Source organism: Astatotilapia calliptera, chromosome 11 (genome assembly GCF_900246225.1).
Source record: "Astatotilapia calliptera chromosome 11, fAstCal1.2, whole genome shotgun sequence".
In the NCBI taxonomy this organism is placed as follows: domain Eukaryota; kingdom Metazoa; phylum Chordata; class Actinopteri; order Cichliformes; family Cichlidae; genus Astatotilapia; species Astatotilapia calliptera.
The window spans coordinates 1,924,588-1,948,811 of NC_039312.1; the positions used below are offsets into that span (position 1 = coordinate 1,924,588).

Below are 24,224 nucleotides of genomic sequence, written 5' to 3' on the forward strand. Positions count from 1 at the left end.
TGTGATTCCTGTTCTACCTAACTGTATGTCTAAAATGTGATAAATAAAGTTTAACAAAAAACCCAAAACTTTTTAGCAACTCAAACAGTTAAATAAGCCAAAGACACTGTCAGGGAGTTACATTTATTAACAGTTAGACACAGGCTAAGGGTTGAATCACACGATATCACAGGAGCATAGGTTTAGAGTTTTAATTGCTTTTACATTATGGAAGTCTGTGAATTTTAGCCAGTAAAATGAGTAAATTAATCAAATAAAATGTGTTTGCCCTATTTGCAGATTAATCAAAAAAATATTTCCCACAACAGAGAGAGAAGTCAGAATAAATAAAAGAAACAACAAAAGTACAAAAATCTGTCCACAAAAGATTAGTGCAGTGAGACAGTAACAAAATGAACCGTTAACATCAGCGTCTTTTTTATACAAGAAAAGTTCTGGTGGGGTATAAACGATGAATGATTTCAAAAGACATTTTCTTTACTTTGTTGGTTAACAGGAATTTCGATGGAAAGGTCAAATTCTCTTCCACTCCAGGTCCCAGTATAAATTATTCCCATAAGGAACGGCCATTGGGACACAAATTGTGTCTTTCTGCACTGGAGTCCTCCCTGCATGCCAGATGGTGAGGAGAAACCCACTGTGTCTGTATCACGTACACTGAGTGTAGGAGAAAAGAACTACTCAGAGCCGGATAAAGAAGGATTAGCTGTAATATTTGGTGTACAGTATCTCCATCAGTACTTGTATGGCAGGATGTTTATGATTATCATGGATCATAAGGCATTGATACGTTTGTTTCATGAGATGAAGGTGGTGATACCAGAACGGCGTTCTTGCCCCATGCTGGAACAGCTACATCACAGTCGGGAATGAGCCGCGTGAAGGGCCTGGCCAGAAGTTACCTGTGGTGGCCACATATGGAGACTGACATTGAGCATGAGGCAAAGTCCCGCATTACTTGTCAAGAACACAGACACAGGCCTGCTGCACCCCTGAGAGTGGTGAGCGGTGCAAACTTTCAAGGAAAAAAGGAAAGAAAAGAAGCAGGAGACCTCTGGAGCATATGAGAGACTGATAATAACAGGAAGGGGCACTGACAGGATTTTACTGTTATAGTGAAGTCTGTCGGATGGCTGGTTAATTAGTAGTGAGTGAAATTTGAGTAAATTTTGTGGGGTTTGTTTTATATTTATATATATAAGGTTAAGTTTTTATATGGGTATTTTATTTACTAATTAAACTACAGAGTAGTTTCAGTTAAAGGGGGAGGAACATTATGAAGTAACAGTTGGTGCACACGGGTTTGACCACCAGGGGGCAGCAGTGTTTTGAGTGCTGTGCCGGTGTCTTTATGTCCAGTTCCGGAAATTAAGCGATGGCTGAGGTCGAAGCCGTCTCTGTTATTCCTTAACGCTCAAAATATTACAAAGAAATTAAAATTTGCTTCTGCTTTGCTCTGATGTGCAGAAGGACAAAACGTTTTTTCTTTCTATCCGCCTGAAGAACTTTTGTAACGCAACTACACAACTAAATGTAGTCCAGTAACGCGTTACATAAGTAAGGCGTTACATGGAAATGTAAAGATGGCATTTTAACCAATGCTGCTTATTGTTCTACAGAACCGTGTTGTTCCGGTGTCCGGCCGCACGTGGAGCTCGCTCACGCTGCAGGTGGAACAAACGCTCGCGCGCTCACAGCTGACGGCGGAAGTAGCCTGACGTCACTGAGATTTCGGGAGCAAAGATGGCGAACACCTTCCAGAGTTTCAGCTTGTAAGTGCTGCAGAACGAAACAGTAACATCACACAGCCTGGTTTACGGTCCACGCTGCGTGGAGAGGCGTGCCCGTCTTTAGTAGGAGTGTAACTACAACGACACGTTTGAGTTACGTTCCGTCAGCTTCTCGTTAATTGTCGAGGAGCTGACGCTAACGTCCGTTTTATCCCAACTTGTTTTGTTTTTTTAAACAATTTCAGTTGTTTCTAATCACATTTAAATAACACATTTAAATATGGACGCGAGCAACGCAACTTAGTAACTGAGCTTCTAAGCGAGGTTAGAAGATGTGATGGAGCCATGTTCCAGAGCAGTAACCGGCTCCTTCAGCGCTGCTAATGTGAGCTGCCCACGGGCTCATGGTGGCTTTTAAACCGGGTCTTGTCTTTCGCATCAGGCGCACCACACCAGAGAAGTTTTACATAGAAGCTTGTGATGATGGCTCCGTGGATGTCCTGGCTATTGACAGGGTGTCAACTGAGATGACTCTAACAGGTAAGCAAATGGACACGCCCCCTGCCAAAGGTCGGGATGCTGTCTAAAAATGTAGAAGAAAACAAACGACTGAGACCATTTAAACCTTTAATGAAAAGCCCAAAGAAAACCTCTGCTCGTTATGGTGAATGGACAGCTCTGCTCTGCCTGAGCACTTTACACAACCTGCCTCATTCACCCCGCAGCTGTTTCTGTGTAAGCGCTTTCCATCTAACAGTCACACTGCAGCCCGGGTCGCTACCTTGCCGAAGGATATTTGGCATGTAGACTGAAGCACAGGTAGCAGATGATCGGCTCCACATGCTGAGCTGCAGCTCAAAATGGCATTTAAGTTTATTGTTATTTAAATATGGAATTAAAGAAAGTTTATAAAATTCAAAAGATTTTTTTGCCAGTCTTGATAGACACTTTTTATTGTGCTATTTCTTACTTCCTGTATTGTCTGTTTTTGTTACTGTTTGGACTGGAGCACTGTTAATTTCCCCTAGAGATCAATAAAGTATTCTGATTCTGATTTGAGCCATAGTTTATTTATAAAGCAATTTATTAAACAAAGTGCTGTACAACAGGAATATAAAAAGTACAATAAAAACATATAAAAATACAATAAGAAAGACACTTTAAGTAACACTTCAGTATATCTAGCTAAACTGTATTTTGTGTGAACATTAAAATAGGAAATGTTTTCTAGATCTTATAAAAAACGAAACAAAAACATCTCCCATTAAATTTAGTTGATTTGGCAGATAGTGATTTAGATTTCCCGTCTGCATGCTAAACATCCTTGAGCACGATAGTAACCCCAAGTTGCTCTCTGATCCATCAGAGTGTGAATGTTTGATTTAAAGCATTAGTTAAAAGCGCTTGTATAAATGGGCTGCACATAAGTGGTGCGCGTTCGCTGTCAAAATAAAAGACGTGCACCAGATAAGAAGTTGGACCGCGCGTTTGCATACATAAGATATTTGACCACATAACATCCACAGAGTATTTTGATTCTGAAGACAATGTGTGGCTAAGTGTTAAACACGTTTGAGGATACTTTCCTTCTTATTTGTTATTGTTTTGTTATTTCTTTTTTGGCGTGGGCTGAAATTGTGGGAGTGCCAAGATTTTCTCTGATCTTCAGTTGATTTCTTTTCTCTGTTGGGCTGCAGTAAGTCTGGAGAGTAGATCATGAAACGATAATAGATGGCCTCCTTAGTTATAATCCCAGCTTCGATGATGTTACAGATATATTTCCTGTGTCCATAAAAACCATTGTTGTGTCCCTGTCGCCCTTCTCAGTGAGACAGGATGTCCCTGCATCAGCTGAGACCAGGCCAATATGTGGACTGATGGGAACTATACGCTTAGTGGCAGGTAAGAGCAGCATGCACACAGTATGGAGATACATTATTCTACTGTGAAATATTGGAAGTTGGATAATCCAGTGCATTTTTGCTCTGCTTTCTCCTTTTTCTGGAAGGCATGTACCTGGTTGTCATCACAAAGAAGAGGAAGGTGGGAGATCTGCTGGGCCATGCTGTGTGGAAGGCTCTGGACTTTGACGTAATCTCCTATAAAAAGACAATACTGCACCTCACAGACAACCAGGTAGTGTCTTCTGATTCTGCGCCTTAGTAGAATTTAGCAGAACAACCTTTAACAGCAGTAACACAAAGGAAACACATCATTGTGGAGGACTTTTGTCTTCTTTACAGAGTTCCTTCAGTTCACTGAGGTTTGCAGCCACGTGTTTATACACAGAAATCTAAAAGTCCAGAGAGTTTTGAACTTTAAATGCAGCAACTGCATCACCGTCTTGTCTTTTTTCAGCCATTGTGTTACAGATTTGCTGCTGAGCTTGAGATGGATGTGCTGTTGACCCAGTTTTAGCTAGGCTTTGCTGTGGAGCACACGTGTTGGCCTCACATTTGATGGTAGATACTTTGGTATGCTCATGACTTCATGGTCCACTCGGTGCCTGTCAGGTCCCCGTGTCCTGTGGATAGAAAACAAATCCAAATGACCCCTGAAGTATTTTTGCTAATGTGTTTGGTTTGTGCTGTGTACTACGGCCCAACATCTCCTCTATTGCACAATCTGACAGGAAGTTAAATTTACTGGGACGTCCAATCGACAAGATTATGGTTTGTGAAAGAATCGAGAACGAGCGTGTGGATAATCTTTCTCACTGATGGACACCAGTGATCTCCACGGGCGTGTCTTTGGAGAGTTAGTGCACTCCCAGAACAGTGTTCCTGAAGTTAAAATTCAATTAATTGAATTAATTTTTTAAGCAAATTTGTCAGATGGTTCAATAAACTCTCCATAAACTGTCCATATGCTAATCAAGTCCAAAACCTCAGTTTCTGTCCATTGACTCGCTCCGTCTCCAGTTACCGCCGTGCTGTCTCGCTTGTCTTCTCCGGAGCTGATAATTGGCATCTGTCTTGTGTCAGCGTAAAAGACAGATTTCATGCAACATGACCATCAAACAGCAGTCGCTTTCTAAAACATCGGATATGTATCGGATTCAGCACCACATACGAAAGTGACCCAGGTCCGATTTGAAAATATGGGATTCGTGCCGTTCACACTGTCACAGCACGGTCGTATACGGGTCACATAGGGTGATGTGCTTTGGCCTGCAGTGTGAACGTAGCCTTTGTACGCATGTTCAGATGTTCCTTACGTGAAACATTATTGCTCAAGCAGAGATCACAGCTGCTTCACCCAGGTTGTATTGTCGGCTCGTGTGTATCTCTTGCTTTGTTGCTGGATTTATTTCTTGTTGCAGATGCAAGACAACAAGACCTTCCTGTCCATGATTAACAGCATGCTTCATGCAGACGGTTTCTACTTTGCAACCGACTATGATCTGACACACACTCTGCAGCGCCTGGCAAACACCAGCCCAGAGTTTCAGGAGATGAGCCTTCTGGAGAGGGTAAGATGTTTCTGATGTAAAGTCTTTGAACTGTTTGTGTATTTGGACGACTGTGTGGCTGCAGTTCAGGGCTTAGCTGGAAGCACTTCTTTTTTCAATAATGGTTTAGAGCAGGGGTGTCCAACTCCAGGCCTCGAGGGCCGGCGTCTTAGATCTCACCCTGGGTCAACACACCTGAGTCACATGATTAGTTCATTGCCAGGCCTCTGGAGGTCATTTAGCCATTTAGATCAGCTGTGGATCAAGGACACATCTAAGACCTGCAGGACACCGGCCCTCGAGGCCTGGGGGCCCCTGGTTTAGAGGTTGGTTTTTTGTTAAAATATGGACGTGTCTCAGTCACTAATTCCACATGTACCAGTTATCACTAACAGGGTGTTGACCAGCAAAGTTAAGCTTTTTAACGCTGCACTTGTTTAATTCATTCAAGTGTGAGCGAGGAAGATTCAATTCAATTTTATTTATATAGCGCCAAATCACAACAACAGTCGCCTCAAGGCGCTTCATAGATACAGAGAAAAACCCAACAATCATGTGAGCCCCTATGAGCAGCACTTTGGAGAGCTTGTATCTCTGACCTCGGGTAGGGTGAGACCATCAAATCATGGTTAAACATGTTGGACACACAGCGATAAATGATCATAATATGGAAATCCAACAAAATTCTATATACTTTGCTTCCAAGGAGCCAGACTCTGATTTTCTTTTTTTGTGTTGAAAGTGCTCTTGAGCAATAGTTCAGGCTCCTAACTCACGGCATGAACCTGGGTTGTGTCTACACACAAAAAGGCAACTAAGCAGTGAACAAGTTTTAAATTAAAGTCTGTTTAGGCAGCCTATCATAAAACAACATCATTTGTTCCCATTTCTACTTGAATATGGCAAAGATAACACCGTTTAATGTTTTTGCACCAACAAGTTGATTGCCAAAGAGCTCTTAAACATACCTATACTGTTTGGTGCTTCTTAAAAATCAGAGGCCGAATAGAGGAAAGAGTAAAAGCTACAGGACCTGGACACAGGACATGAGACATGCGTCTGGATTGTCAGTTGAGCCTGTTTATCAAAGCCTCCTCAGGAATGATAGCAGAGTGGCTGTCAAGAATTTATTGTTAAGGACGGGAAGCAGGGAGAAAATGCTGAGGTATGCCGAATCACACGAGAACAGGATTGAAAATCAACAAGTCTCATGAAGTGATGAATCCAAACATTTGGCTCTTATTATCATCGCTGTGCACTCAGAGGTCTAAAGAGAGGTCCAACAGTGAGTGTCTGCAGCTATCAAAATCAATGGCATTATGAATGAAGAAAAGCACCATCAGATTTTGCTCCACTATATAAGAACTTCTGGAAAACATCTTGTTGACAGCAGCATTTTACATTTGACCCCAAACATGCTTCCAGTCCAGGAGAATCATACCTGAAAACCTCACATAACACTGTTCGGAGCTCAGACCTCAACATTATTGAAGCAGTGTAAACAGTGTAAAAGACAGCAAAACATCCAAAGAAGATCTCTGAATGTTCTCCAACATGCCTGGAGAACTACTCAAATCAACTTTATTTACACAGCGCCAAATCACAACAACAGTCGCCTCAAGGTGCTTTATATTGTAAAGTAGATCCTACAATAATACATACAGAGAAAAACCCAACAATCATATGAGCCCCTATGAGCAGCACTTTGGCGACAGTGGGAAGGAAAAACTCCCTTTTAACAGGAAGAAAGAACCAGGCTCAGGGGGGGCGGGGCCATCTGCTGTGATTGGTTGGGGTGAGAGAAGGAAGACAGGATAAAGACATGCTGTGGAAGAGAGACAGAGGTTAATAACAGATATGATTCAATGCAGAGAGGTCTGTTAATACATAGCGAGTGAGAAAGGTGACTGGAAAGGAAAAACCCAATGCATCATGGGAATTCCCGGCAGCCTGCACCTATTGCAGCATAACTAAGGGAGGATTCAGGGTCACCTGGTCCAGCCCTAACTATATGCTTTAGCAAAAAGGAAAGTTTGAAGCCTAATCTTGAAAGTAGAGATAGTGTCTGTCTCCTGAATCCAAACTGGAAGCTGGTTCCACAGAAGAGGGGCCTGAAAACTGAAGGCTCTGCCTCCCATTCCTGAAGCTGCTGAAGAGGCTTGAGACTGTGTTGATAACTCAAGCTGGTCATACCAAATATTGACTTTCAAGTTTGTTAGGACTGTAAGAACTCAGTATGAGCTGTGTTATCATTTATGCTAGAATATGTTTCAATAAATTGCTGCACCTATTTCCTGTTTTCTTAACAAAATATAAAGAACGGGGTGGTTTAGGACAGAGGACTGTACGTTATCTCAGTTAATAGTAGCTTCGGCTTGATTTGCAATTCTGTATCTGTTCTTGTTTCAGGCAGATCAGCGATTTGTGTGGAACGGACACTTGTTGAGAGAATTCATAGCACAGCCAGAGGTAAGATCCAATTATTTAGTGAGTAAGGAAGATTATAAAAAGCACAAGAAAACATTTAGCATGGTGAAGGAAATCCCTTCGGTCCATAAGGCTCTAGAGTTTGTTTCATTGTGAGCAATTAAGAAAAGAAGAGAGGCAAGGCTGCAGTAATCCAAAACACACTAGAAGCATTTCTATGACTTGATGAGGAAAACATCAACCATCAAAGTGATGGAGTGAGGAAAAGTGTGGCACAAAACAAGGTAGGATGATGAGCTCCAGCACCCTCTCATCTGATGAAAATTCCTAATGTACTGATCATTTACCTGCTGCCAGAGGCACCAGGGTGAATTCACTCCAGCAACATTTTACGATTTAGCAGGAAAACGATGGTACATGTAGCCAACGTAACCAAGGAGCTTGTGTCATGGAAACTTTGAAATGTTCAAGTCAGTCAGCGAGACGACTTAAGGAGTTGATGCTGTTTTCAGTGAATCGTGTCATCGGGAAAAATAAAAACAGCAGATGTGTAGCTGCAAAACGGCTTCAGCTAACAAGTTTGTCTCCTGCAGTTCTATACAGAAGCAAAGCTGCTGAGCTCACCGTCCATTTTTCATTTTCCAAAATATGTGTAACTGTGGAGAAGGTCCGCCTGTAGCAGACAGTTTCATTTCAACATGTTTAAATATTCTGCTGCTGTACATAGAAACATTTACCGCTGCTCTCCTTTCACAGCTGCACATGTTTGTGTTTCCTGTTGTCCACGGCTGTATCCTTTCCTGTTTCCTTAGTGAATGGCAGCTTTCATGTTACCTGTGTAAAGTGGAACTGGACGGTGTCATTTAATGACCACTGAAGCAGACTGTTCTGTGCGCTCTAAATGCTTTGTTGTGATTGCTGGAGCACCTTTTTCTTCTTCTTGACAGAAAACTATCAGATGAGTAATAACATAACAATAAAAACATCCAGAGGACGTTGTTTAAAAATGTACCGCAGTGTAGATGTTTCGTACCACTAGACTAAACTTGAGTAAACCTTACAAATGTTTCATACTCAATTTTTTTTGGCAATGAGTCTTTAATATCATATCCCTACATGTGGTGATGTTTCCTGTCAGCACTGTTGTGTCCTTAACACGTGCTAATCAGTCATCACTGTGAAGTCGAGCTGCATCAGTGGAAAGGTGTTTGAGTGGAGCGTTATCTCCAGGAGGAGCTGTTTCAGAGCAGGGGTCCGCTACTATGTCCGAGGTAATTTATGTCCTTTGAGCTAGGGCTGGGTTTTGATGATCGATTCATCGATTAAAATCGATTCTCGCTTGGATAACGTGATATCGAGTCATTAAAATCCAGATTTTTTTAATATGAATTTATTTTGCCCAAAACGCCAGAATCTCAGGTGAAACCTCACAAAATATCAACACACACAGCGCGGCCCCGCCGACGGATCAGAATCAGTGAGCTGTGACTTTCTCACCGACGCCACGGACACGGTCGGGGCTGAAAGCTCGCTGACTCTGATGTGTCGGCGGGTCGAGCTTTATGTTCACGCCCTTTTTGCGCTGATTCAGAAGCTGTTAGTTTATCTCTCTCCAAACAACATTGATCCAAACTAAGCTTCACATAAACATCGTCATGGACTCACTCTGACTTTTGCTGTTTTGCACGTCATGCACAGCTCTCTCCCTCTCTCTGTGTACTTCAACAACAGTTTCCCGTCTACAAATCTGTTTTCTTCATTATTCGCTTGCTTGTTACGCACAAGTCTACGTTGTTTACAGGCTGTCGGCCACTGTTTTTTCCTTTTACTAAGAAAACCTAATTTCTGCCGTTCAACAGGCTTCTGAACAAATTTAAACTTTTTAAAATTATACAAAATGCAAAACGCCGTGTCTCTAATCAAACCGCTGTAACGTCAGAGGTGATGTTCATTGTTGATTAATGGTTTTCTTTCGTTTTTGATCGACTGCAGAATACTTTTATAAAATCCCAGAACAGGAAAATCTCCTTCATGTGTTTCTGTTTTATCTTCAGCTGCTTTGACACAAAGGCCTCTGCTGTGACGCTCACACCTTTGATAAAGTCTGGAAAGTGTCAGCTTCCTTTTTATAGATACAAAAAGATGTAAATGTGCTGATCTGAGTTATAATATTTCTGACTGTCTGAGGCAAAATTTCCCAGATTCAAATCGAATCGATTCTAGAAACCAGCCCTACTTTGAGCCCTGACCGAATGTTCTGGCTGCTTTATGTCTCTGAAGAAATGTTCTCAGTAAATGCATTTTGTGGTATTTTCTTCTGTTTTTATAACAACACTAAAAAGATTAGAAGAATTTACAGAAAGGATATTGTTGTTCTGGGAGGATCCTGCTGTGTTTGACACATACTATCCACCTGAGCAGTGTAGCAGACACAGCCTGGCTCCACCTGTTCAAGTGGCCCAGCGCACACGTTGCTTAACTGCAGGTGGGTACATGCAGCGAGCGCACGAGTCATTTGAACATAGTGGAGTCAGTGCGTTTGCACCTCAAGTCAGTGACAAGCTAATCAGCTCCTCATGACTTTGAAGGATTCAGATAACCGAGTTTGTCAACAGTTTTTGTGTGTGTTTGTGTGTTTTTGTTGTAGGCATTGATTCAGAAGGACACGCTGCTAACTATGTGGAAACAGAGCAGATAGTGCAGTACAACGGTGCAAAGGCTTCTTTTGTTCAGGTGAGCCAAACACTTAGTGCTCCAGCAGAGATTACATGAAATCTGCCGTTCAGACCAACGATAGCAAATAGGAAAATGTTCAGTAAGTGAAGGAACATGGGTCCAAAAGCTTCCTTCAGTCTGTTGGCTTCCCAGGGTGCAAAAAAGTTTACTCTAAAAACAATGTAAAAAGATGAAGAAACAGAAAAATTCCAAAAAGTTGATTCTGTTCATCTGGACGAAGCGTTTCATCAGGTGACCTGTGAGCGAGTGTGGCATTTACTTACCTGGATGATTGAAGACAAATCGTGTTCAGAAATTCAACAGATTAACATCTAAATCACTGCAAAGGCACCTGGGACCAAGTCTGGGAGAATGCTAAATATCTGAGTGCAATGAAGTAAAAGCAGTCCAAATGCAAGTCTCACACCGAGCCCACGTATATAACTCAGGCCTTACTCTGCCCTAAGTGTAAAATAGAGGTGGACAACCTCACTCACTGTCTGTGCTCATGCAGAAAAATACAGCAGTATTGTTCATAAAGTGTGACCTGGATCAGATCTCTGCTGCCGCTGAACCCGTCGTGTTTGCTGCTCCGAATGACAAAATCGGGGAGATTAGAAAAGCAGCTTTACAGGCTGTTAACATCTGTGCAAGCAAGTGCGTCCTTTTGAACTGGATCACGGACAAGGCCCCATCTAAACCTCGGAGACAGTGGACTGTACTGGAATGTGTGTCATTGGGTTACCTAACATGCGAGTTACATAGTAGGGACAATGTGTTTGATCAAATATGGGACCCTTCATGTTGTTTGGATATTTCAGCTATTTTCACACAGGCGCTGGTTTAATGTAACGTATGGATGTATAGCTTAATCTATTAAAGTTAATATCTCAAGCCATACATGTCTCCACAGTTGGGTCTTTTTGAGCGACCAAGAGCTTCATGGGCTCATCCTGTAGACACGCTTCAGAAACTCTGCCTTCTCTGGGTCTCTCCTCTGATTTCAAATTCTCGTTGTTAATGGTGTGTTTGCAGACCAGAGGCTCCATCCCCTTCTACTGGTCCCAAAGGCCTAATCTCAGGTACAAACCAAAACCACAGATCAGCAAAACAGTCAACCATGTAAGTTCTTTACATGCAGATTCAAGTGAAAAAACAAATACCTGTTGTTTATCTTCATTTCTGAAATCTTCCTGTTTTTGTCGTAGCTGGACGGATTCCAGAGACACTTTGACTCCCAGATCATCCTCTATGGAAGACAAGTCACTTTGAACTTGGTGAGAACAATCCGTTAGCTACTGATTTTTGCATTTACAAGACCATGATATAACCTCACAGTCAAATGAAATAACAGCAAACCCACACATACCCATATGCAATCGTTTGCAAAGGCTCTTTGTTTTATTTGTTCTGTTCTTTCACAGATAAACCAAAAAGGCTCAGAAAAGCCGTTGGAGCTGGCATTCGACAACATGGTCACAAACTTGGGTAATGGCTTGATCAAGTAAGATTACCACTAATTCAGCCTCAGGCTTCATCTGTCTGGCATTTACTCGACATCCTGCTTTCCTCAGGTAATTAAAGCCTCGCTTTTGTCTAGGTACATAGCTTTTGACTTTCATAAGGAGTGCAGCCACATGAGGTGGCACCGCCTTCAGATCTTACTGGACATGGTTGCTGAAATGCAGGATGACTTTGGGTCAGTGAGCTAGTAGAGCAGCTTGTGTCTGTCCAATAGTAATACACTCTTCATGAGAAGTAATGTTGTGCATATGGATGCAGATATTTCCTAGTGGATGCAGATGGAAAGGTGCTGTTAAATCAGGAGGGAACTTTTCGGAGCAACTGCATGGACTGTTTGGATCGTACAAATGTCATCCAGAGCCTGCTGGCCCGACGCTCTCTTCAGTCACAGCTGCAGGTATTAAATGCATAGTCACATATAATAATGCGTAATGGTTCTCACATGCAAGAACTTGCTTATCCTTCAGCACCATCAGGAAACCTTGAAGTACTTTACTGTACAAGCACACTTACACACATTTAGACGTATGAGTCATGTTTTCTGTTTCTGTTCACCACCACAAGGATTTTAAACCCAACAGTCAGTATGTGACTAAAGTGATTCAAGGGTTTAACAAAAACAGGAATCCAGCCTGTTTTAGGAAGTTTTTCCAGTCAGTGGAAAGGACCCCGACATTTTGAGGTAGAGCAACGCACAACCATGTTTTTCATATACTGCTCTTGAGCTGTGCTGGTCTGCTTTTCCCCTGCAAGCTAAATTCTGAATTCTACTGATGGCTGAGCTGGTTACCCTAAAGGTTTGGTGAGCTCTGTGGTTTATTTGGGCTCTCGACCCGTCCTCGAGCTCCCTCGCTTCCATTGGACCGTATTTCCTTTTAGATTGCTGGAATTCATTTTTCATTAACTGCAAATCAGTTAATGTAATAATTTTGCTAAACTCCTTAAATCTGAGCTGAAGGTCATTATTTGGTTTAAAATCTAACACAGTACGTGTGCAGAGGCCAAATTACAGAAGTGCTTTCATGTGTAAACAGAAAGAATGCACAAATAAATAAACAGCATGTGATACTGATACGAACATGATACTGCTTTATTTAACTGGTGATGATTAATTGTACACATTACACCTTGATACAAAGCCTGTATAAAGGTAAAGGCTCAAATCTGTGTAACCTGTTTGCACTGTGCTCAGTCTGAGCAGCCTTGAAGTGGCCACTTTCTGCTTTAATGCTTCCTTCAGGTTGTTGGTCTGTTTGGGGTTTCACTGATCCCTAACAATGTGGTCAGAGATGATAAGAACAGTAACAGACTGAACTAGCTCGAGTCTAAATATCCACAATATTACAGAGATTAAATATATATCGTGTACATTTTACTCTAATCTATAAAATGTCGTTACTTTCACTGCAGAGGATGTGCGCCTATTGTACTATTGTATCAGTGGAGGAGTTGTACAGGGAGATGGCCACAGACAGGAATGATTTCCTGTGGCGTTCAGTGGTGCATTATGGGTAAAACTCAGCCTCTCAGTGAACGTGCTCCTGTGACTGGCCAGCACGTCATGGAGGTATTGTCCAGCCTCATCTTGGACAACATCCGCCTCTCCGACACCACCTTAAGGAGTCCAGCTCCGTCCCCACAGCATTACTGGCCTTACGGATCAGTTTGAGTGTTTGGCATCTGTGACCCTCAGCCTGCTCCCCCAGCGTGCAGCAGCATAGAGGATGGCACTGCCACAACAGACAGCATCGTCTGACAGATGTTAAAAGACCTTAACCACTTGTGCAGTGTTGTTTTTAATCCAGTCCAGGTTATTATCTATGTACTCCAACGGACTTGTAGTCTTCCACGATGTCCACTTCAACCCACTTCCCCCAGTGCTCTGCCTCTTCACTGTCACTGATGCATTCATGATCAGAAAACCTCTGATGGCAGGTTTCTGTGCAGTGGCTGAAGTCTGTGGTGTACACGGTGAAGAGGAAAGAAGAGAGGACGGTCCCTGTGTTGCTGATCACCTGACACACAATGTTGCATCAGCAATCCAGGACACCAGAGAGGCATCCACCTGCATCGCTGTCAGCGTATCACCCAGGAGGGTCGGCCTGATAGTGTTGAACGCCTGGAAAAGTCAAAAAACATGACCCTCACAGCGCTCGCCGGCTGGTCCAGATGTGCATAGACACCATTGAGCAGGTAGATGATGGCGTCCTCCAGGCCTGCCTGGGAAGTCAGTGACACAGGTCTGCAATCCTGGGGTCAGTGGAATGTGTCGACTTTGGTACAGGACCAGGGCAGGACGTCTTCAGCACTGGGAGCCTCTGCAGACTCAGACTCATGAACAGAGGGAGAGAGTGGCTGAGCGTTTACTGCAGTGTCAAATCTGTTGAAAAACACATTGAGCACATTAGCCCCTTTTTAATCGGACCTACTTTGATCAGCTTGCTATGGCTCACCACAGTTGGTTTTTCCTTACACTTGAGTAGCACCTAATGTGCCTGGTTGTTGTCATTGCTGCCTAGCATCCTGTAACGTAGTTAGTATGCAACATGAATGGTACAAAAAAGGTGGAAGTGGAGGCGTCGATATACCCGCTGCTCGGTCTCTGGCTTTTCGTCAAACTCAGGGACCGTGGCTTTGTTTCGTATTTCCCTCATTGCCGGGTTACAAGAACGGCAGGTTTGACTTTCATGAACGAGACGCTCTCATGACTCATCGAGTGACGCTACTGACCAGCCAATCGCTGGGATGCAGTCTCACGACGTCACCTGCTTAGATCGCTTGGAACGTACCGGCCCCAGCTTTTAAGGAGCCCCTGTCTTTATGCCACTCCACACCTCGCTCATGCTGTTCTGCTCCAGCTTTCTCCGGTAATTATTGTCAGTAACTGAACCATGCTGAACCATGCTCACCTCCTCTCTATTGTCCAGTCTGAAGGCCTTCTTCTTGTCGTTGAGGAGGGCTTTGCTGTCCTCGTCACCCACAGCTTGTTATTTGGATAACAATGTCTGAGCTGGGACAGTGGAGTCGGTGTGGAAGGTGTAGTCGGTGAAACACTCACAGTCTCCCAGTCTGTCACAAAACAGCCCTGTAGCTCCACTGAGGCCTCCTCCGACCCCCTCCTAATACTACTGGTGGTCACAGGCTCCCTCTTCACAACAGGCGCATAGTGGAGGGTGAACTGAATCAGCTTTTGTCTGACCCAGCCAGTGGGGGTACAGAGGAGACTGACATTAGCATACAGTAGGTCTAAAAGTCTCTCCCCCCTGGCGGGACCGACCACATATTGTGTGAAGTTGGCAGTGACGTGTTTGAAGTCACCAGAGAGGCTGTAAGCTGAGTCTGTAACCAGCCAATGGGAGAGTGAATAATGTCCCATGCAGCTGTGAGCTGTGGGGTAGCAGTGGGAGGAACATAAACAGCCACATGGGTCCTGGGTCCAACAGCGCACAGTTCAGTGTCCGGGCAACAAATCCACAACTTGATTGTTATATGAGCAGAGTTACACAACCGTTTGTTGCAAGAACAACAAGCCCTCCTTTCTGCTCACAGCTGGCGCTCTCGTCTCCTTCCTCTCTCCCCCAACATGCCCCCCCCCCCCCGGTTCTGTTGCCGGTTTCTTCCTGTAAAAAGGGAGTTTTTCCTTCCCACTGTTGCCAAGTAATTGCTCATAGGGGTTGTGTGATTGTAGGGTTGTTTCCTTGCTTTGCAAAGCACCTTGAGGTGATTGTTGTTGTCTGTTGGTGCTATATAAATAAATGAAATGGAACTGAATCAGTCCCAGGCCTTTATGTTGGTGTTTTTCTTTACACTTTCACCATCATGTCAACATCTGCTTCTGTCCAAAGAGCAAATAAAAGTATCTGAGCACACAGTTCATCAGTGAGTTCATCTAGCTGAAGGACTGTTGAGCAGCAATCTGTTGATGTCAATAAACTGGTCATTGATCATGATCAGGAGTACGTCTCCTCTCCTGAAACGTGATTAATTTGCCCTAGATGTAACTGTCTGCAATTCTTCTTGGCCTTAGTTGGTGCATTAAAGCTAACCAATGACAACAAAACGTTCTGTTTGTACTGCTTTGCACTGTAGTATCTGCAGCTGTGTCCGTAGGGACAGAGGCCACATCACTCCAAGGTCACCTGTTCCTCTGAGAATAGCAGACTTGTTGCTGAGCGGGTTTTTGAAACCCTGCTGTGTCTATGATTGTTCTTCAGATCTGGGTGCTCCTCCTGGCACCTTACAGTCAAAGTAGTCCCACTGCTGTCTGCAAATGCACTGAAATTAACTCCATACCATTTTGCAGTGGGATTATATTTGCTTTGATTCTTCTAAATGAAGGCAGCAGGTAAACAAGGAAAATGTTTGCATAACCTCTTAAGCCCCAAGCCCAACTGATCCCCTGCCTTTTGCCCCCGTATCAGGGGGCGTTGGGGCTTAAGAGGTTAAACGAGTTAAAACAGGGCTGTATTAGAAAACAGTGGCATTCAGACTCGAGAGCATTTGACAAAAGGTGTGTGTGTGTGTCTTTAGAGGATGGGAGTTCTCCACATAGGCCAGCGGATTGAAGAGCAGACAGACTTTGAGAAGATGTACAAGAATGGTGGGTGTTCCCTCACACAGCTGTAGCCTGAGTAGTAACAACTAATCAGAGTTTGTTGTTTTCATATCTAAACCCTGCCTAATATGCAGCTGGTCCTTTGCATGCTCGCAAAACCTTTTGGATCCACTAATTTTTACAGGACATCTAAAGGGCATTGTGTGGTAAACACTGCTTCAGTTTGATATGCTCTGTCCCAGCTACTATCTGGCCAGCATGATTTAGTCTTTGTCACAGTTTTACACACACACTGAGCAGAAGACTGGTCTCTTATTGCACTCTTTGACATTTTTGCTTCATGGTTAGACTATAACTTTATAAAACATTTAGTCATTGAACATTCCCACACATTCATACTCCAGTGAATGCATCAGAGAGCGTCTCAGGGTTCAGTGTCTCGTTCAAGAATACTTTGACATGCAGACTGGAGTAGCCAGGGCTTGAACGACGAACTCTCTGATTAGTAAATGACCTGCTCTGCCTCCCCTTCTGTGTTTCACACACAGCCTGGGCAGACAATGCTGACGCTTGTGCCAAGCAGTATGCTGGAACTGGTGCCTTAAAGACTGACTTCACTAGGTGAGTGTTCACAGCAAACACATGCTAACAGGTTTTTGTTTTAGCCCTACCTGTCTTCAAGTTGTGCCATCAGAACTGACAGTCGTCTCTTCCATAATGAGGTGAAAGCAACCACCCACTCTTTCTTTGGAGTAGCTATTTCCTTTTAGCGTTTTGTTTCTGACTTGTGCTACAGTCGATTGTACTCAGTTAAAATATAAGGAGTCTTTAGAGTTGCAATAAAAAAAAGGGAACGGTGATGCTTTTCATGTGTTCATTGAACACACAGTAAAAGCTCCCAGAAAAGCCAAAATAAATGATGTCTTCAAAAGTGTGGATTGTAGATCGGGATGCACCGATCAAACTTTTCCAGTTTCAATACGAAACCAACATCTTGGCTTTGAGTATTATCGAGAACAGTACCAGTAATTAATGAACATGTTATGTCTCACTGTGAGGAAGACACTAGCAGCATCAGACCCAACGGAAAAACTGTTTTCCTACTTAAAAATACAAATTGGGGGCAGCAAGAATGGCAGCACCTCCCTCTTCCCAGCCACCTCCTCCAGGTGGCCTCTTTGCAAGGAGAAGCAACAGTACTCTGAGACCCTCTGAACTCCTCACTAGGGATGGGTATCGTTTAGGTTTTATCCGATACCAGTACCAAACCGGTACTTTTGAAATGGTGCCGGTGCTCAAACGGTGCTTAAAGAATGGAGAACACACACAAAGTCCAAAAACCTCTCATGTTCAGCTGTTCAGCTCTTTTTCTTTGGTCATTTTAGCCTTTTTGGCCAGGGTGAAGGGAGTATCTGCCATCAAACAAGAACACAGCCGCATGTAACTACGACGGTGTTTGCTAGTTCACCTTACATGCATTAATGTAATAACGTGGTTAGCCTACTCAACGTAAATTACACATGAACAACATTAAGCTACTCACGCAGAGAAGAACGGCTGCTGCTGCATCATCATCCTCATCATTTCTGCTACACTGGCAGGGCTAGGGGCCAGGACTCTCCTCTTCAGGTTCTTGGGGGATGTTGCTAACTCCGGGTCCGAAAACAGGCACCACCAGGGTAGGGTTATCGGGGTCCCAACCTGGGAGCAAGGCCTGGAGAGGGAGCTTGACGGAGAACGCCTGGTGGCCAGGCCAGTGTTCTCTGCCAACTTGAAGAAGGAAATGACCCGCCTTCTTGTAGGTTTGACACCCACAGGAGATGCTGTAGGGGTTGGGTCCATTGTGTGTTGGGCAGTGGGCAAGAGCAGGAGCCCTGGTGAACTGATCCGCAGCTTTCGAGGCTGGCTACTGGGACATGGCGAGGTTCTCAAGGGTGTTCATTCTGCTGTGATGCTGGGAGACTTCAGTGCTGATGAGGGCAGTGACAGCAAGACCTAGACGGATGTGATTGGGAAGAGCGTCCTGCCTGGTCTTTGCAGCTGTTGCTGGTTAGTGTTGTTGGTTAATACCTGGTTCTAGCCTGCAGAGAAGTCTAATATTTAAAGATCACTACAGCCGCACATCATCAGAATATTACAGTTTGTTTTGTTTGCGAGGGCAAAACCAAAAACCCAAATTGGATCTTGCTCTTAAAGAAAGTTTCTAACTGGCGATAGGTTCTCCTCTGCGGACCGTCCTTGAGCTCCTTCATTTTCCTGTGAGTTCTGTACTTTAACACTTATTAAAATGATAAAGTAGCTGTAAATGCTGCTGCTTTTCTTAATGGTGCTGAATTTCATGTTCATATTTCAGGACAGGGAAGAGAACACACTGGGGACTGCTGATGGACGGCTGGAACTCGATGATCCGATATTACAAAAACAACTTCTCTGATGGCTTTAGACAGGTGGGTACCAGAGACGAGCTTCATGGCTGATCCACCAGAGTCAGAGTTACAAATATATGAACCCAACAGAGTAAATTATTCACCATTTGGCTCCAGCCAGCTAGTAGAGGCACTTCCTGCCTTCGTGCTGCCGGTGAAGCAGCTGCTGCTGTTCTGGACATTTGATATTGCTTTTTAGTAGCATTTCATTACCTGATTTCTGCATTCATTTAGTGGGAAGTCAGTGGTAGCTGCCTCAGTGCACAGCGGCAGCGGTTGAGACAGATGTTGAGAGATTAATTATGAATGGAAATGCTCCTTGGAGTCTAACGCAGCAATGACGACTGCCTTATCAAATAGAAACACATGATCACAGCAGCAGGAGTTGCTGCAGACCAGAAGCACCACTGCTACCTGCTGCTGCCCTGAGCCGGTCCTTCCTCCCATTTGATTGGCAGCAGTTAACAGGTCATGTTTCATATCAGCGTTCTTTACACGTACAAACTGTTTAAATTAACCTTATTATGGTCTCACCTTTACTTATGAAGTCCACACACCGACCCTTTGTTCCTTTTTTGCACCATGGACTCACGAGCGCCCCCTATCAGTGCCTCGTTGCATGGCAGGGCACAGTTTGTGTGAGTGTGTGCAATCAGATTGTTTCATAAAAAATAGTTCATAGATCAAACCATTCGATAAAGAAACGATTTCATTTATTTGATTATCATTATTTTTTTTTTATGATGACCTCTGCTGACCACACGTCACTGGTGGGTTCAGGTCGTCCTTTATGTGCTACTTCATCAGTGTGGAATAGTGTGAATGCCATATTGCAAAGTGAAATGAATCTGTTCCATCAGATACTACAGCAATATCACAATAATACAAGCTGCTAATGACTCTCACATAATCATCATGTTATGAGTAATCAGACCGCTGCAGGTAGAGTTCGCTTTACAGGCACGTATTCTTTTAAAATCAGGCCGTGAGCAGCAGGGCTCAGCACTGATGCTGTGGAGATTTGGACAACACTGTGAAATGTAAATAAAAACAGAATGCAGTGATTTGCAGATCTCATTAAGCCATATTTCTTAGTCCGAATCAAACATGGAAACATGTTTAACATGAGAAAAATATGAGCTCAGAAAAGCTCAGAGACGGGGCCATGTTCCCCACTTCTTTTAACAACAGTCCAGAATGAAGGAGCCTCTGATGAGAGGTGAAAAGTCTTCAAACACGTCCAGTCTCATTCTTTTAAAGCCATGACCTCGACGAGCTACACACCCTTCAGTGAAATAACTGCTGATCCCCTTAAAGACATCTTTGGTTGCTCTTTTGTAAGCAGAGACAAAAACTGTTAAGCTGTGTTCAGTGTGGTCCTCGTTGCTTTGTTGCATTCTACAGATCAGTAATGACATCGGTAAAATCTTAAACCTGCATACAAAAAGACTTCAAAGTCACTGCAAAATCTTTTGCAACAAAACACAGTTAAAACTGTAATTCATATAGAAGAGCGTACCTGTGATGATGCCGCTGCAAAGCAGAGTTCAGGTGGGCTGTTTTTCCTGCAGGATTCCATCGATTTATTTCTGGGGAACTATGCTGTCGATGAAGCTGACTGGACCACTCCACTGCGAGACCCCAAGGACTGGAAGTTTCTGACAGTAAGAAGAGCTCAAGAAGCTCGACTCACAACATTTTCTTTTTCTGACGTCTTTAATGTGATGCCGCTTTTCTTTCTTCTAGTTGCCCATCATCATGGTTGTTGCCTTTTCCATGTGTATAATCTGCCTTCTAATGGCCGGTAAGACTAACTGCAATAAACTGAATGCAAATAAATTTCCTCCACTGACGCAGTTCGACCTGTTGTCTCCTGTCAGGTGACACGTGGGCTGAGACGCTGGCTTACGTCCTGTTCTGGGGAACAGCCAGTGCAGTAACCGGTGGGCTTATCCTCTTTTATGGACGGGACTTTGTAGACGCTCCTAAGCTGGTCCAGAAGGAGAAGCTGGACTGAATGTGTGCGTGTGGAAAGCAGCTGGGCCCTCGCAAACTCACCACCTCGTCCTCTTCCTCGTCATCACTTTATCTGCATCAGCAGGCCTGGAGCCTTTACTAACGCTGGAGCGAGGAGGTTGGTGGGCAGCGAGGGTGGCTTTGTGCACCACAGCAGGAGACTGAAGAGTGCACAGGCCTGCTGCTCTCCACACTGTAGCGGACTGACGGTCTGTCTGAACTCGACACTGAACTCAGGAGCTGTTCTGACCCGATGTCTTTGTTCCTCATTTAACTGGAATGCTGTGGACCTGTTTAAATGTGTTTCTTGTTGTTCTCCACCTCATTCCTTTTATGAAAACATGGGGATCAGACTTCAAACAGCATAGCTGTGAAGATATTCCTCATTTGCAAATTCTCATGTAGAACTGGTGTGTCCTAGGTTAGACACTGCCTGTGGTTCATAGTCTGCGTTTTAAGATCAGTTTTAGCTTGAATGGTTTTAGCTTCTTTTCTGGAGTGTTTGCAGGGATCTAAGTGTGCTCGTCCTTCAGAATCCAGTCAGCTAGAACACGATTTATGGTTGTGGAGTTAAAAACGGTCCCTTGATGAAGAAAGGGGATTCATCCTGGAAACCCTGGACCTTGAGAAAGAAAGTTGTCATTAACTCGTTTTCTTGTATTACATTGAACTATTTTGCATGTCACTTCACCAGAGGAAAAACACTCCATCTGTGTCACTGTGGTACTAAAGGATAAATCAAATCGAAACAGTATTCTCTTCACAGAGACACCATCGTGGCTGATAGTGTGCTGATGTTAGGGCGATGTCATTTCTTTGGCTCCAAATTAAAAATGACATTTATAAAAATGTTCGTCCTCTAGGTCTGTGCATGTTCATGTATTTTGAAAACACGCCTGGAGTCTTCAATATCACTTCAATTCAAATGCTTTATGTGTGCTTTATATTATCATTATTATTATTAATAAGACAAATATCTACAATATAAAAGATAAAAAGCCCAACAATCAGCGCTGTTGTGACAGTGAACAAACCCGAGCTCAGCGGGCTGTGAGGGGCAGCAGAGGGACCCGTGTGGAGCTGCGTCGGGGTTTTGCTATTTAAAATAAAAAAATGTGTTGAATAAATTTGTTTTTTCAGCTTCAAATTTATTTGTTTGGTATCAGATTCCTTTTTCCCGTTTTTAAACACTTGAAGTTGTTGAAGTTTGTTTTTGTGAAGTCCAGTCTGTAAAACCAAATGAATGGTGAAGCACTACAGAGCTCATGCTCCCTGTGTACTTAGTACGCACTCATTTAATTCCAATCTTTGGATAATAATACATTATATTTGGAGGCGCCTTTAAAGACCCTCGAGGTCACCTTACAGTAGTATGAAAACATGAGTAAAACATTTTTTAAAAAGCAAGCATGAAAGTAGAAAAGGTAAAAATAGAGATTTATTTATAGAAAGCTGAATCTGACGGCACCGCTGTGACAGCTGCAGGAAGGAACTGTGTGTGTGCAAACTGCCTCTTCAGCTTTGATTTTGCCCTTTATCATTAAGTCACACCTTACTGTTTAATGGTGGCCTACTTGTCTAACTGCACATAATCATTAACTGTTATCTCTTTATTGTCAAGATGAACTCTACTGAACTGAGACTGCATGAAGCAGTTATGTAATTACAGGTGTGCCCGTCATTTGTTGTAGAGTCGCAGTATCAACCAGTGCAGATGAGCCTTTTTGTACTTTGTTCTCAAAATCAGCTCAGGGATGAACAAGAACGCTGAGTTTTCAACATGTAGTTTGTACCTCAGGAACGTCCAACACAGCACCAACGAATTACCGTTATCATCTTTGGATCTCAGAGGGGAATTTGGTCTGTGGTTATGTTAATAAGAAGTACAAATCATTTGTTGGTTTAATGTAAAGGTTTATAGAGAACAGCTGAGAAGTGGAACCCCATAAAACTCTGTGACTAATGTGTTTGCAGGCAGATTAATTCATATGGTTTGATGCTTCAGGGTGATATTTATAGATAGATTCAATTCAATTCAATTTTATTTATATAGCGCCAAATCACAAGGCCTCAAGGTGCTTCATAGATACAGAGAAAAACCCAACAATCATATGACCCCCTATGAGCAAGCACTTTGGCGACAGTGGGAAGGAAAAACTCCCTTTTAACAGGAAGAAACCTCCAGCAGAACCAGGCTCAGGGAGGGGCGGGGCCATCTGCTGCGACCGGTTGGGGTGAGAGAAGGAGGACAGGATAAAGGACATGCAAAACCCGTGCACCTGCTGGGGGAAATCTACTCTGAAGACACCTGTGCCTTAATTCAGCTTACACTACCATCAGTTACTGTCAGCTCCAGTCCAGACAGTCTGAGCTGAAGGCTTTTGTCTCTGTGATGAGTCTGGCTGACTAAGAATGTGTGTGAGAGCATAATAATATTTTTATATATTTCTTCACCTCCTTGAATGCTGCAAAATATCTGTTTCCTCCTCGCAGCGACTCGTGTTTACTGCTGAAGACTATTTCAGGATGTGATTAGATGTGATCTTAACTACTGTCATATATCAGCGTAATGACTGAAGTACTTTGAACTTTGATTTTATAGCATTTGATGCACAAAGATGTTTCTAAATAAAGGTGTTTATTATAGGAACTGTTTAATAAACTCAGCCGTCTGCTCCTTGCTATCTAAAATATAACAGGACACCGGAGTAAATTCTGAGCATCTCACACTTCTGATAATCAGCTGTCTGCTTGACGTTTATTCAGCTGTGTAAAAACTATAACTTTAATCTCAGCCAAAGAGATTTACTCAGGAACAAATAAAATACTAAAAAAAAGCCAAACAATAACATTTTTAAGTTATCTAAGTGACTCATATATCATGTTTAACCTGAGCAGCGAAAGACGGCGGTGGGTTTGAAAACGATTTGCCGGGAGTCCGGTGTTCTCACGGCGCTAGTGAGCCTTGACCTCCCGGCTTGCTATCGAGCTAGTGGGTAACAGACGTCTCCGAAAACGTCGGAGCGCTTTTGAAAATATGTGGTGTCTTGATAAACTGAGCAGATATTTGAGGTTTACACAGCTACATTCTCACCTGATAATATGTTAAACGTTTATTTTGTGACCCAGAAAGAATAATAAGAGTAATATTAAAACTTACTAACTTGTTGTAAACTGAGCTGGGATGCGCGGTTCCTGAATTTGGACACAGCTACGACACCGGACACAGCTGCTTCTTCTTCGGGGTTTAACGGCAGCTGGCATCCTTGTACATGCAGTGCTTCTGTCTCGGTCCGTTATTACACTCTTAAATCCTACTACTGCGTCTTTTGGGGTCTTACAAAGCTTCAAACAACACGTCGACTATTAAATTAGTCATC

The 24,224-nt window shown here is 43.3% G+C and overlaps 1 protein-coding gene across 2 annotated transcripts; it reads left to right on the top strand.

Moving 5' to 3' along the window:
* Positions 1 to 1,535: 1,535 nt before the first annotated feature.
* LOC113031398 (phosphatidylinositide phosphatase SAC1-A) lies at positions 1,536 to 21,971 on the top strand. 2 transcript variants are annotated; one of them, XM_026183444.1, is made up of 20 exons: positions 1,620 to 1,772; positions 2,173 to 2,270; positions 3,558 to 3,632; positions 3,739 to 3,866; positions 5,053 to 5,202; positions 7,591 to 7,650; positions 8,365 to 8,398; positions 8,778 to 8,879; positions 10,256 to 10,341; positions 11,359 to 11,445; positions 11,532 to 11,600; positions 11,748 to 11,827; positions 11,924 to 12,022; positions 12,106 to 12,244; positions 16,378 to 16,447; positions 16,951 to 17,023; positions 18,756 to 18,849; positions 20,400 to 20,492; positions 20,575 to 20,632; positions 20,709 to 21,971. In XM_026183444.1, the coding sequence occupies exons 1-20, from the start codon at positions 1,744 to 1,746 to the stop codon at positions 20,843 to 20,845; spliced, it is 1,761 nt and encodes a 586-aa protein (XP_026039229.1). In that variant the 5' UTR covers positions 1,620 to 1,743; the 3' UTR covers positions 20,846 to 21,971. The 2 variants fall into 2 exon arrangements, with proteins under 2 accessions (XP_026039227.1, XP_026039229.1); XM_026183442.1 differs by having other exon boundaries at positions 1,536 to 2,270.
* Positions 21,972 to 24,224: the final 2,253 nt, after the last annotated feature.

What these genes read in the sequence shown, in the direction of transcription:
- LOC113031398 (XM_026183442.1), top strand. Translation starts at nt 2,135, where the DNA reads ATGGTGGCTTTTAAACCGGGTCTTGTCTTTCGCATCAGGCGCACCACA. An exon ending in AGATGAGCCTTCTGGAGAGG is followed by an intron (nt 5,203 to 7,590) that starts GTAAGATGTTTC and finishes TTCTTGTTTCAG; the next exon opens with GCAGATCAGCGATTTGTGTG. An exon ending in CAAAGGCTTCTTTTGTTCAG is followed by an intron (nt 10,342 to 11,358) that starts GTGAGCCAAACA and finishes GTGTGTTTGCAG; the next exon opens with ACCAGAGGCTCCATCCCCTT.